Genomic DNA, 14,836 nt, shown 5'->3' with positions numbered 1-14,836 from the left:
CACTAAAAATCTACGGAGATAGAATTCTAAAACTAAGCTGATTAAATCATGATAAGGAAACCAGGGCCGGGATTTTCTTACACTTACATGTAAGTACTGTTTAAGTATCTTTATGAATCCCAACCCTGGGTTCTTATTAAGACGATCTTCAATGTATTTTAATGCGTTTCAATGAATTATTGCTTATCAAAGAGAGATAACTCCTTTATTTGGATGAAAGCTGTGTCAGTCAGAGTGTACGGTATTTTACATGTTATTTGTAACAATTAGGCCACTCTCGTTTTAAAATTCACATCCATCGCATTCAATCGAAAACAAATATACAGCCAACAAGTATGACTGCTTTTATTGATTTTTTCAGTATTCAATTCAATTTAATATTTATTTCATTACAATACAAAGATGTAGGGTACATTTAGCTTTTATCAAACCTTGAGCGACATCAACTAATAGAAGAATGTAACATATTTTGGTAAACAAGATTTTCTGTTACCTCACCGTTACGGAGATTGGTTCCTCGATATATTCAAAACTTTTGGGTATCAGTCTTACAAACTATAGTTACATCTGATATGCAATTATGCGGATTTATGTTTAAAACAATATCCAGTCAAAATTCCATTTTTTTTTCTTCAGTCCATTTTGTGTATCATATCCCACACAGAATATAAGTATAAACAATCTGGGCAGATTTGTCTCTTTTAAAGATCATGATTATTGAAACAATAAAATGCTTTCTTTTGGTGATTCATGAGGGATATGAACGTGGCGACATTACAGAAAAAATACGTAACCCGCGTTAGCGGGTTATTTAATTTTTTCTGCAATCATCGTTACCTTCATAGCCCGCATGAATCGTCAAAGAATTCATTTTATTGTTTATATTTACCGAAAGCAACATTACCTTATTTAAGAATATCGCTAGATATCCTTCAAAACAAATGGGTGATACATATCAATGCATATGTTCAAAAAAAATATGATAAGTCAATCATACACTTACATGTAAAAAGAAAAATTTACATGCCTTTGTTTGTGATAACATTACAAATCAATTAAAATAACATTATTCTTGGTATTCATAACATGCTATCAACAAAGTAAACTCTTAAAAATGTATTTTTGTTGGGTGCTTCAAAATTGTCAATTGAGTAATTTATAAATCAGTTTTTTGTTAATTCATGACAAGGCTTTCATTGACCATTGTTTTATTTATTTATTTTTTGTCAGTGAGCAGCTAAACAAAGCAAGTCTTCCTGTACAGATGATGGCAGAGATAACAGTCTGACTTTGTCGTGTAAATTCTTCTGTAAAACTTTGCGAATAGTTAGAGCTGAAACTTTAAACAGCGAATGAGGGTTAGATGCTAGCGAACATAGCTGCCCTAGAGCTAGGGTATTTTCTTTGAGCGTCGCCGGAGTATCAATAGTGCCCATTGGATCAACTAGATAAGGGTATTTCGATAGGTTATAGCCATAATCATATAACAGTTCCACAACGTCAAAGAAACCCAAGTGGATGGCCAGCTCACAGGGATCGAAGTAGAACTCCTCTCTCCGCCTGACGATTCGGCCTGGGAGATTGATAGGACTGTTGTATTCAAGCAAAAGTCTGATCGTCTGGGTGTCGTGGTTACAAACGGCTGGCAAAATGGGAGTTATTCCACAGGCAACTAAAATTGACCAAAAATTGCTAGAACTTTATGCCTTAAATTTATCGTTAATCAGTTTCATTTCAATGGAAACAACAAGAATTGTTCTCATAAATATCCATTATTATATTGCCTCATGACGATATTATATATAAGTCTACACTGTACATAAGTCTACGTGACATATTGGTTAGATACATGTAAAGGGTTCATATTTAATATGTTGAACTTTTCAAAATAAAATATATTAACTTAATTAAACTTATATATTAGAATTGTAAGCTTTAAGGGCATCTTTTAAAAAAAATTAACATGTAGAGGCTATTATAAGGATTCAAATAAAATCCAGTGACATTAAAGTCACTTTATTTTTTGACGACGATTTAAAAATTGTTTAATCATGAAAAAATGCATGTCCAACTTACATCGAATACCGGGATTCGCGCCATAATCCAAGAAAAACTTGACCAAAGTGGGGCATCTCAAAATCGAGGCCACCATGAGCGGACAGCATTCCTCACAGGTTGTCATGTTGACGTCACTTCCGGCGTGGAGTAGCATCAGGACAATGGTCAGACAGTCGTCGGTACGGATGGTCCCGTCAGCTCTCACACACTGGCGGATCACGTTAGTCATGGGGGTCCTTCCGGCCCCGTCCAGAGTATTGGGGTCACCGCCCGCCTCTAGCAGAATCAGGACCGCATCAACTTTCAGCTTAAGAGCGGCATACTGAAAAATATGTGTTGTGTGAATCTTGGGGGCTGGATTGGGTGTTCATGACCGTTTTAATACTGTATAAATTTTCTTGGGCAGAGACCTCCAAGAAAATATTTAAAATTCTAAATATTAAATTTGAAAGTTAAATATTTTGGATTTATATCTATAGTAATTGTTTATGCCGGCCAAAATGTCATATTTGAAATCTTAAAGAAAATTGCCATTTTATTGACCACCCGGCTTCCTTAACGTTCTGTAAACCCGTTAAATAATTATATTACAACAGAAAATTGTGAAGTACGTTACATTTATAAAAATGAATGACGAATTAGCGTATGCCTTTAGTATATATATATATACTTGTAAAGCACTGCGTTTGGCCGCCAAGTCCCTCAAGTTAACTAAGGCTCCGTGGTTTATCAGTAGACGCATCATCTCTGAGTCATGCTGTACATCAGATTTAGAACACAACAACATGAGAGGGGTAATTCCTTTCATTGTCCCAATGTTTACATCTGCGCCATTACAAATCAACAAGTTCACCATTGCCACACAGTCTGATTCAATGGCATAATGTAATGGAGCTTTACCAAATTTATCACACATATTGACAACATCCGGGCATCTTGTTACTAGGAATTCAACCACTTCCGTAAACTGAGGCATGATGGCGTGGATCAGTGGTGACATCCGCCATTTGTCACGTGACATGATGTCGGCCCCTCTGTCCACGAGGACCCGAATCGACTCGAGATGCCCTTTTCCACAACAGACATGGAGGATTGAGCTTGAACTGATATTCTCCATGTCGTCATAATATTCATTCGGATTGGCCCCGCTGTCCAGAAGTTCTAGGATTTTGTCCGCATTATTTTCACACACAGCGTGGTATAGCTCTGCTGCTTTGTCAACCATTCTATATGTGAGGAGTACTTGACCGAACCACCGTCTGTAAGCAGTCGGAGCTCCAATTAATGGTTGTGTTTATCGTCATCCTCGACAGATTTCTATAAATAGCTCTCTGTATACAGGCTCTGCGTTACCATGGATCCAGGCATCTTCCCAAGTCAAGGGTTTCTGTTTCAAGCTCTACATAGAGCGGAGCGGACCAGAAACCCTTGACTTGGGAAGATGAGATCCAGGGGGCGTTTCCAAAGACAAAAAAACAACCCCCCCCCCCCAAAAAAAAAACAACAAAAACAAACAAACAACAACTTCGAATTCTTTTCGAAGATAAATCGACAAAGCTTGTCTTGACTAACAGTTTACTTAAAAAACCATAAGCTAACAAGACATATGCATGTGATATATATGGAATGCATCAGTGTACTGGGGTTACTCGACCGATGATATACCGTAATCAAATGATTTCCTGAAATGTTGGCAAAGCTTGTGCGGTACTCAAAAAGTGTCTTAAAACCTCAAGACACCGTAAATTACGAGTTAAATGTCGGCTATTTTTGGCATAGCACAACGGGTGAAAACATTATAGTATATATATTGCATCCATCAATTAATGATGATTTTAAATAAAAATACACATACCTGTGAATTAATTTAAAGAAATACATGTACAATTGAAACCAATGAAAGGGAATATATCCAAGATATCGTCATTGAACAATTATCCCTTTTCACTCATAAAATTTCACAGAAACGAAATCAATTTTCTTACGGAGATTTATAATGGGAAATGTTTACATTTTTTCTCCATTCGGAAGTACTCGGGATACCTCGCGCAATTTTTTAACGTTATCATCCGGGCTTATTAATGGCGGTTGCAATGCAAACTCTCCGTGGACTTTTAATTTTGGGATGTGTATTGAAGCCTGAAACGGTAGAGGGGGCTTTTCAAAACAGATAATCTGGACATTTTCCAAATTAGCAGATGAACGTTGTTTGAGCACAAAGGTATTTACTATTATTGAAATATCAAGCAAAAAGTGGTGGAAGCAAAAACTCGGGACAGAGTATAGAGAGCATTACGGGACATAGAAAAAAAATTGTTGGATGAATCTGTAAGTTTAGCTCGTTCTTTTCCCCGCGCACACTGGTTCTTAGAGCTCGCTTCGCTCGGCGGCGCGCGCTGGCGAGCTGTGCTCGCTATTATGGTAAATGTACATGCATTGTATTTGTTACTTTTAGGCATGCATTTTATATGGAGGAAATATACGTTAATGAAAATCCGGATATATTAAGAAACTGGCGACACACTTGAAATGAAATAAATTATATTGAAGTGCGCTAGTTTTTTTCTTTTATATAGTTTTGAAGTTTTTAACGCTGTCAACAACACACATCAGTATTAGAACTAATGGAGTTTGATTCATTAATGTTATAAGATCTATTAAAGTTTGATTAATTATTGGATCTATTAAAGTTTGATTCATTATTTTATCACATGTTTATCTTAATACGCGCAGGAAATCACTCATGGGATAAATTTTTGATATTCCACTGTGTGTTCTTACGCCAGGTGACGTCATAACTAAACATTACGTAGCTTCAGGCGGATTATTAACGTAGTAACAAAACAACTCATTTGAAAAGTGTCGAGTTATAAATGAGAAGCATTTAATGCTAATTTATTTTTTTCTAAGAATTTATAAAAATATGCTCAAAAATTTAATGTTTGTATATTAATCTTTAAGGAACTTTTTTCCGAGCGTTAAGTTGTTGACGTCCTGTAGTAAATATGTTGTTCGGCCAACAATTATAATTTTATAGAAAAAATTAAGATTAAACCAAAAAAAATGAGGTGAAACATGTGATAAAAAGAATATCTCATGACTTGCGATTTTATATGATTTTTATCCAACTCGTTGTGTGTTTTCTATCCCCTTGCCAGGGCTCGGGGATAGAAAATACACAACTCGTTGGACAAAAATCATATACCATCGCAAAGTATGCTTCTGAATCCTACTTCTCAATTTTTCAAGGTAAATTTAGGAACAATAATCTTTCCTGCGAGAAAAAGTGGGGGAGGGGGCTGAACCCTCTATCATGCTATCTTTCTAATGGTTAGGTATAACTTTACAAAAAAAGTGGGGGGGCTAAGGCCCCCCTAGCCCCCCCCCCCCCCCCCCGACGCCTATGTATATCATGATATATATTAGAGTTTTATTAACAAGGAAAACAAGTAAAAAAACCTATATACGACAAATATTTTAATTTTGCCGATATTACAGTTACCTAGATGCAAGGTTATAATTATGATTCAAAGGCTCATACAAAATTTAGTTCAAAGGTTCATGGTTGGGTAACATATGTGTGAGAAGTCAACATTCCATGAAGCCAAATAAAAAAAACCAACACAATAAACACGGTATGTTGTTATTTAAGGAATGAGGAATCATTCTTTGAATAATATGAGGTGATAATAACAATCGGGGCGTGGTCAAATCCAATAAAGTCCGAAAGGCTTTATTATAGATTTGACAACGTTCCGACCGAAATTATCACTTCATAATATTCAAAGAACGATTCCTTATGACTTATATTCATATTATTTTCAAATCATACACTTTAAACCCCCTATTTTGTCACGTAGCACATGCTGTGTATTACTACGCGGTGCAGCCAATACCGTTTGTCGGTTATGGTATGAGACACGCCCATTTTGTGCCACTCATGTTTAATGGAGTTATTGGGTTCAAAATTGATTCGTAATGTAATCACAGACAAAAAGACAGTTGGAAATGTAAAGAAAAATATCCAAATGGAAATAAACACATTTTGACATTCGCAAAGTGATTATAGAGTTATGGGTAATATTTAAGACAACCCCACAAAATGTGTATCTACAGGTTCACGTAATGCTAAACGGCAAAAATACAATATATATAACATGTAAAGTAAAATTAAAAAGACGTGTGTACATAATGTAAGACATCTACACATTTGCGTAAATGTTACAGAGTTTTTACACGAATATATCTAAATTCAGAAAAAGAATCCTTAAGCAGCGATGTATTGAAATTGTCGCTAGAGTATAAACGTAACAATATGGTACAGTACATTAATGTAAGGATTCAACAAGAGTTGATTATAATTTTGATTTTACAAGCTTGTCTAGAATATGATATCAACATGAAAATGGCACGCATCCAAGTTTTTCAATAATGTCTTGTAGACTTGGGGAGTATATACCACGCGAATTACTTATCCTCAAAGGTTTTCTCGACGGCTCGGGCGACCTGTAGAACCGTGAGGTCATCAAACATTCTGCCCACTATCATCATCCCACAGGGCAATGCGGGCAAACCCTCGCTGAGGCCGGCGTTGACACTGAGGGCGGGGTGCCCGGTGGCGTTGAACGGTGCAGTGTTCCTGATCATGTCCAACTCCAGTTTGAGAGTCTCTGCAACACACACATACATGACTGTGTAACAATATCATAATAACTCGACTTAAGCAACTCTGAAAGATAAATGGGATAATTTTTCAATAAGACTAAGCATAATATTATTATAACATAAGCCCTTTAACGACTTTGAGAAGATTGATTTTTTTCATAACAAAAACGTTTCAAAAGTTGCAAGCTTGTATAATACACAAACATATTAAAACATGGCGAATGATTTTTGTTTCGTTCTTGTTAACAAAACAATTTCAAAACTTGTATTAAATTCTGACTAAAGTCTCTTTTTGAATATGGTTATTGGGCCGGGAGAGATAGTTCAGGTAGAAGAATAACGAACCGTTTACGGAATGTCCTTTGGATGGAAGTTTGAATGCCTTGGCTGGAAGTGTGGGCATGACTATGACGTCATAATCCTTAAGAATTCTGTTGTACTCCCTCGTCAGATGCTGGACTAGATTCTGGGCTTTGCCGTAAAACTTGTTCTGGTAATTCCTCTGCATGTACTCAGAAAATATCATGACTATTTTGACCGGTAGGGGGCAGTCGAAAGGTCGAAGGTTATATGCCCCCGCCAAGGCCTCTTGCAGTGGGAGATCGTATGAACCCTTCCAGTTGTAACCATGTCCTTTAAAGAAATTCAAAAAAGAATGTTCATGGATATTTACCAGCAATAAAGAAAAACGATATAATAGTCCTCAAAAATTAGATCACATGCCTTTTAAAATAAATGAATAAAAAACATATAACTCGATATTGATTAAACTGAAGAGACAATCGAATCGGACAAAGAGATTTCACGAGATTTAGGAATACGCACCGTTTCCTTTAATCATCATTTGATAGGTCCCCTCAAAGGCTACCGGTGTCCAAATGGCTAAACCTACATGATACACAGCAATGTTAATAACCTTATCCATGAAATCAAAATGACAGTGACTGTAGTACTTTTGACGAAAGTAACTTTCGTTTTTATCTATCATATAGGTATATGCAGTATCAAACACAATCTACTGGTGGGGTACACTTTGTACGTGTATGTAACAACATATTGGGACATTAATTACTACATTAATTTTACACTTTCGTTTCCTTTTGATTTGGTATATTCACCGTACAATGTACATATCTATGAAACCTGATCAAAAAGTTGTAATTGTATTCTATATATAAGCATGGTCGACCCACCGTCCATGTGGATAGGGAGGGAGACGTCAGACACCTCCGCCCCCGCCTCCTTCAGGGTCAAGGCCCTCTGTCTGACGACCCTCGCTAAGTCTTCTTCTACATCCACAAATCCCTCAGTCAGAATTCCGATCTTCTTTCCTTTGATCCCGTCGTTTACCTGTGAAACGATAAATGAAAAAAACTATGGTACCTGACTGACTACAGAAATATATCGGATTGACCAATCTCATCGATGGCGAGGCGACTCTCGATCTGCTCGTGGATTTAACATACTTCATATTCCGAGGTCGGTTAGCGTGTTTGAGAGAAAGCTGGAGGCAAGTAAAGCAACGACATCACTAAAGAATTGTTTGAGGTGTGGTAGAGTCAGTATTGTAACATTCCTACTACATGTAGCTCTGGCTAGTGCGTTAACCCTTTAGCTGGATCGGTAGTGTGCTGGATGTGCATGCCAGAGGACCTCGGTTCAAAGGCCAGCTGAGGCAATAAGTGTTTTTGATATAGAAGAATTAAACACAAATTGGTTATCACCCAGTCAGACCGTAGTGAGTTAACATGTACCTACCAGTTTAGAGTAGGGTGGGTGGGGTACTGCAGGGAACTGGCGAGGGTCATTCCCGTCATCGTAGCCAGCAATCACCTGTAACACAATGGGAGATCCATTTCACCGACAGAAAATACACAACAGCAGAATTAACCGAGGTAAGAAAAAACTCACATCACACAATTAGACAAAGGTAGAATAATCACCAAAATACATCATGGATCATGGACAATATTTTTCTTTTACAAATTAAAGACAATGGATACCTGTAAATAAGGACACTGACATGTCGATCCTCTATTAAAGTATGAGTTTTGATGGACTACAATTACCCGCCAGTTGTACATTAAGGTTGAGCTTCATTGCATTGTTTGAAACAATTGTTATCAACGTATTCAAACTAATTACATTTCCTGTCACACTGACCGGTAAGATAGTTTAAAAGAACTGTTTGATGTAAATGAGATAACTTCCTTAAAATGAATACGATTAATACTCTACACTTCTTTGGAGAAGTGTCTCTGAAAATCTCTTCTTGGGGGAGAAGAAATAAGGGAAGGGGGGGTTTATCACCAGGGGCTAGCTTAAAAAATCGCAACGTTGATGTATCAAGTTTTTCGTACGTGAATGAAAAAGCACTTCACATTTTACCTCTAGTAAAGCGGCACAGTCCTCCACAGTCCTGGCCATGGGACCGGCATGGTCGATCGTCTTCTCTATTGGCATAATGCCAGTGTATGGCACTAAACCATAGGTCGGCTTCAATCCCACAATTCCACACCAGCTGGCGGGAATACGTATGGATCCGCCTTGATCTCCTCCAATAGCAACATCTACTACTTTTCTTGCAACCTACAGAATAAATAATAAAAAACATGTTGATGAGGTTTTTTTGGTCTAATTTTTCCGAATTATCATAACCAATATGTGATTAATGGCGTTTGCTCACATGACATTGAACCTACATGTATATAAAAAAAAAACAAGAGCTTAAGGCCAATAACTCACATCGCTCACCCGAACAACAGTTCTTTGTATCACTCTATTTTAATGCAGTTTTTAAATATGTTCCCCATGTAATCTAAAGTTATTTTTAAAATCCCCCTTGGGGACCCAGCAATAGTCTGGTGTCACAATGTAAACTATTGATAATCTACTTTATTTTAGAATTCTTGCATTGTGTTATATCACAAGTTGCAGCATTGTAGTTCTTGAGAAGAAGACCTTTTAACATTTTCCATATGAATTTTTATGTTAAGCTTTGAGCCCTTATTTGAGCCCTAGTAATAATTTAGAATTTTCACTAAAAATACAAGCTTTAGTTATATATTGGCATTTATGGTGTAGTGGCTCTTGGGAAGAAGATTTTTAAAGACACAAAGCCTAGTTTCACTGTTTCACAATTAGCTCCCTTTTAAAAAGGGTTCTGTCCTTAATTTCAACAATTTAGAATCCTCTTTCCACGAGGATTTTGTGTACTATGCTTGGTAAAACTTGGCCCAGGGGTTATAGAGAGGAAGTCAAAAAAAAGAAAAGTTTACAGACGAATAGACACACGGGCGGACAGAAAGACGATGGACAACGGTTGAGCAGAAAAGCTGAAAGCGGTGAACTAAAAAAAAAAATCCCGTATTACCAGAGAACCCGAGCCCGAGCTAGAACCACCTGCACTTCTTGTGGGATCGTGTGGATTTTTGACTGGACCGGTAGAGGAAGTGCAGCTATTTCCGGAGAAGCACAAGTCCTCGCACACAGATTTACCCAGAATGCGACCTCCTTGAAAAAAGGTTTATAAACGAATTAATGTCGAGGTCTCATGCATTCTACTCATGACAATTTTACATACATTTTCGCAGGTTCAAAATCAATCGACTCCCCCCCCTCTATCTCTTTTATTTTTGTAACGGGATGGGAGACAAAATGACGGACCAGACTGGTATTCGAACCCGGGCCACCTGAATCTTTATTCATGTGATCTACCAACTGAACTATCTGGCACCGGTATTCACACAGGCCTGACCGTCACACCCCTCCCCCTTGGAGTGATCATCGAGAGGTGTGGTCCGTCATCATTTCTCCCATCCCTTTACACTCTCCTTTCTGTACGTCAATAACGAATGCAAAGATGACCCACACCCCCACACCCCCGGTAGTTACCTGCATCCAGTATCCTGGTCACTACAGTGGCGTCTCTGTCGGGCACGAACCCCTCCAGGAGCTTACTTCCGTTCATCATTGGGACCCCCGCCACAGTCACATTGTCTTTAATGGCCACAGTTTTTCCCGCCAAAAGTCCTTTCTCCGCTCCTTTAATGTCACATCGGTAATACCTAACAAAACAGGTAGTATTTCTTCAAAAACATTGAAAGCATAAATGTGAGAAAAAAGATCGTTGATTCTTAGCTATAAATATATACAAGTACTTTAACTTGGAAATAAATATTTAGTTTAAATAAAATTGTCAGAAGTTAAATTCTTATTTATCTTCATTTTTTAGTGTCTTTGTTTGTGATAACACTACGAATTGTATTTACAGTCCTGACGTATTGTTGGGGTGCAAGCGGGTTTTGCACGACTAAAATAAAATTGAAATCAGAGATATATGTTAAAATTCAAATATTTATTCGTACAAATGCTAAATATTATATAAATATTAATAATACAGAATCATTCTTTGAATATCATGAGGTGATAAATTCGGTCGGAGCGTGGTCAAATCTATCATAAAGCCCCTCGAGCTTTATTGCATTTAACCACGCCCCGACCAAAATTATCACCTCGTAATATTCAAAGAATATATGATCTCTTATTTCTTAAAGTAAGATTTAAATATTTAAGGTCTTGGTTTTTAACACGTATTTTTCCCGAAAAAATATGTTTGAATAAAAATAAAATCAAAGTAAAAAATTGATCTTCAAATGAGAGACAAACCAACAGCCTTAGATAGCAATACATGCCATATAGTTATACGTAATAATGCATCAGTCATCCAATACCAAACCTAGCTCTTTTTGTAAACATGTACATGTAATATGTATGTATATCATATACATATAGCAGGTATGATATTCATGTACGTACATGCACGGATCCAGAAACTGCAGGAGATCGAAGGGAGAGGGGGTCCGTGGCCTTTTTTGAGACCTTTACTATATGAATTTAATAAAATTGAATTTTCAAAGGGGGTGGGGGGGGGTGGGGGGTCCGAAGTCACTTCCATCACTACCCCTACATTCATGTATGTGATGTACTAGTACATGCAGATCAATATATAGATACACACCACGAGTCGTCCTGTGTGTCTCTATACCCGGGGGTTCTGGGGTATTTGACGGTGGGGGTCGGTGCTGTTAACTCGTAAACCCTTTGGTAGTCTTTACAGGTGCCATCACAGAACTCTAGATACAATAATAAATCAAGAAGACAATACAATACACTGGACACTGTAATTATACAAAACACAGATACATTTATATTATAAAACCAACTCAAGTCAAGGTACGGCCTCTGCATACACGTAGGTCTAAGATGTCATTGAGAGAAGATATAAATTATGATACACTTTGCATCGTTGTCGTGCAAGAGGTTTTAATGGATGTCTTACTCTCTTGAAATGGGAGTTTCTGTTGGCTTGTTGTCTAGATTTTTGTTGATGCATGAATAAAGAAACTATTTTCAACACCATTATCCTGGGCTTTTATCCTTAAACTCAGCTGTCCCACCATTGACAACATTTTTTCCCGCTCTTGTTATGCACAGATGGCAATTTTGAACGCTACATGTATCAATCAAGTTATGATATCATATGTATATCATTAAATTATTTTATCATAGTTCATTACCATAGATGGCGCTAGTCTCTTCCAGTGTGAGTTTCAGCCTTAGATCCTCTGATATCGATTTGATATCCTCCTCTGATATCCGTACAATGGCGGCACTCTTTTGAAGTTCTGCCGTAAAAAAAAATATAAAAACGCTCAAAACGTTCGCAAAATAAAATAAAATTATCAAAAAATGATATATCAGGGTGTCTCTAACTGTGTAACTGTGTTTGTTTAATTATTACTTTTAAAATATGAAACTATTACCCTTTAGTTATTTAAAAAAACCCAAAAACTTGCAATATTAAAATATTATTTCGTTATTCCTCAGATCGACAATCATTAGCTACTGTATCACATAAAACTCAATGGACCGCATTTGTTACGGTCTGTATATTTTACAACTGTTATTGAATCTTCTGAAGTTTGTTTTTGTTGTTCACGCTTCGTTATTTCACAAAATACACGTGCATGTACGCGTACATTTGTGTCCTCGTGGCAGATTACGGTCCCATTTTGTTTTTAACCGTACCAGGTTTCCATACACACTTTCCAATGTTTACACGTTTGTTCACTTTCTACAGTTTTTTTTTTTACACAAATGTGGTCTGTAACCGTTACAGAGATGTCAACGTTAACATTATCTGGCTACTTTTAAAAAATTCAAACTCGAAAAAGCATGATGTCGAACATGAACGTTAGGTCGTGTAAAAAATGTATATATATTTATATATATAAGGCCTACTATGTACACATAGATCTATGCTCACAGAACCTTAACATGCACACGCTTCACGCGCTGGAAGAGTACATTTTTAAAGCCCTCACAGTATAAAGCAAGACGCATTTAAAGAAATTAAAAAAAAAAGGACGGCGCTATGTTATTTGGAAGATTGCAATACTTTCAATCTGCTGATAAGGAATGTATGACCTAGTTTCAGTTAAAGGTCAGGGTTATCACACGCTGCAGCTCGTCTTATCACGGGCGACGTATTAGTCCAAATGCTATATCAACATTTGCCCTATCAAAATTTTAATTCGTATTTTTTATTTTGATCAAATTTTGTTGGCTATTTATAAAGACGCAAACTTGCATTTTAAATGTATTGCAGAAGTTAACGCTATTTTGCCAAAAACAAAATCTCTCTGAGCATTATCGTACACACAATAGACTCTGCGCTTGGGAATATACAGATGTTTTCATCATAAAAAAATAGACGTCGCATATCAACTTAAGGTTATTTCATTATGAAATATTCACTACCTGGTGTTCCCGACATTTTTCATCAGCAGGGCAATTTGAAATGTATGGCGAGTCGTACAAGTAAATTAAATTTAAAGATGTCAGATGATGCTACATATATGCTACATAGTGGTCTCATGCAAGTGTCATATTGTAAAGTTTGTATTTACTGCCACCCGGCAAATTCAAAATTTACAACATGACAAAAGCGTAGAAATTATAAGATTTATAATCAGTAAAAATTAAGTATTGTTATACTTTCATGTTAAATACTGAAATCTGATTGGTTAAGACGCAGTTAATAATATTTTCTATTACCCTCAGCGTTAGTAACGCACTTAGCAACGGGTAACATTAAAAAATGTTACATGCGCGAAAATTATGCGCGTACGGTTCGCTGTAGAATTCACGTTATTCCTATATAAAAGCAGTAAAATTTTCTTAAAGATTAAGACATTCAGTATAACAAAATAAATAGTGCCTGTTTGGGAGGATAACAGTTGAAATAGACACCCCTCGAAAACCATTGTCAACCTCCTCTTCGCGTCGGTTGACAATGGTTTTCTCGGGGTGTCAATTTCAACTGATACCCTTCCAAACAGGCACTATTATATAGTTATATGCCTACATGTAAATGCGCAGACCCGGATATTTTTTTTCGGGGGGGGGGGGGTCAGAAGAAAAATTGTGTTTTCTGGAGAGGGGTTGTTTTTTCGCGGGGAGGGGGGGGGGGGTCCGAACCTCTCTTTAGATATTTTACTTTAAAAATGTTGTAAATTTTAAAAGAAATGAATTTTTCAGGTGCCCCTCTCCTAGATCCGCGCATGGACTTGCTATTATTGCTATCAAAAACATATTTTGAAAACTATATAAAAACATTACTATGTTTTCTGTCAAATATGACATTACGAAACAAAAAAATCATGAAATCTCTGTATTTTTAAAACATATTTTTATTTTATTGCTAGCAAAAATAACTGTGGTTGCTGTGTTTCAGAAATGGTGATCTTGGTTGTCTATCGTGCATACAATTTATTTTATAACTATTTATAGATATCAAATAGAGCACCGATTATTGGATATACTAGTATATACGACTTGCTTATTAACTTGATTTAACCAACTGCGTCCAGTTGGGGCAAAGGGTGCGGCTACAGTGGCTTTCCGTATTCTATTGTATTAATTTTAGTGGTTAGTTAGTGTTTTGCTTCTCTCAAAATTTTGTCAATTTTCTTTAGGTTCGATTTTTGTAGACATATCCGATCATTAAATATAAAAACTTGAATTAATCTATGAAAGATTCTTCATCACA

At 36.7% G+C, this 14,836-nt stretch overlaps 2 protein-coding genes across 2 annotated transcripts; both read right to left on the bottom strand.

The window, feature by feature from the left end:
• Positions 1–275: 275 nt before the first annotated feature.
• On the bottom strand, positions 276–3,387 carry LOC128159799 (putative ankyrin repeat protein RF_0381). The gene is made up of 3 exons (XM_052823002.1): positions 2,729–3,387; positions 2,077–2,380; positions 276–1,672 (listed from the first exon to the last, which is right to left on the bottom strand). Exons 1-3 carry the CDS (start codon positions 3,281–3,283, stop codon positions 1,227–1,229), a joined length of 1,305 nt encoding a protein of 434 aa, XP_052678962.1. The 5' UTR covers positions 3,284–3,387; the 3' UTR covers positions 276–1,226.
• Positions 3,388–5,520: 2,133 nt separating this feature from the next.
• On the bottom strand, positions 5,521–13,604 carry LOC128159795 (amidase-like). Its single transcript, XM_052822996.1, has 11 exons — positions 13,546–13,604; positions 12,303–12,410; positions 11,744–11,858; positions 10,618–10,790; positions 10,097–10,236; positions 9,112–9,312; positions 8,482–8,556; positions 7,917–8,073; positions 7,549–7,611; positions 7,069–7,356; positions 5,521–6,728 (listed from the first exon to the last, which is right to left on the bottom strand). Exons 1-11 carry the CDS (start codon positions 13,559–13,561, stop codon positions 6,526–6,528), a joined length of 1,539 nt encoding a protein of 512 aa, XP_052678956.1. The 5' UTR covers positions 13,562–13,604; the 3' UTR covers positions 5,521–6,525.
• Positions 13,605–14,836: the final 1,232 nt, after the last annotated feature.

This window comes from Crassostrea angulata, chromosome 8 (genome assembly GCF_025612915.1).
Source record: "Crassostrea angulata isolate pt1a10 chromosome 8, ASM2561291v2, whole genome shotgun sequence".
NCBI classification, from domain to species: Eukaryota; Metazoa; Mollusca; class Bivalvia; order Ostreida; family Ostreidae; genus Magallana; species Magallana angulata.
The sequence above is the reverse complement of the archived record's forward strand: the minus strand, read 5'-3'. Positions and strand labels throughout refer to the sequence as shown.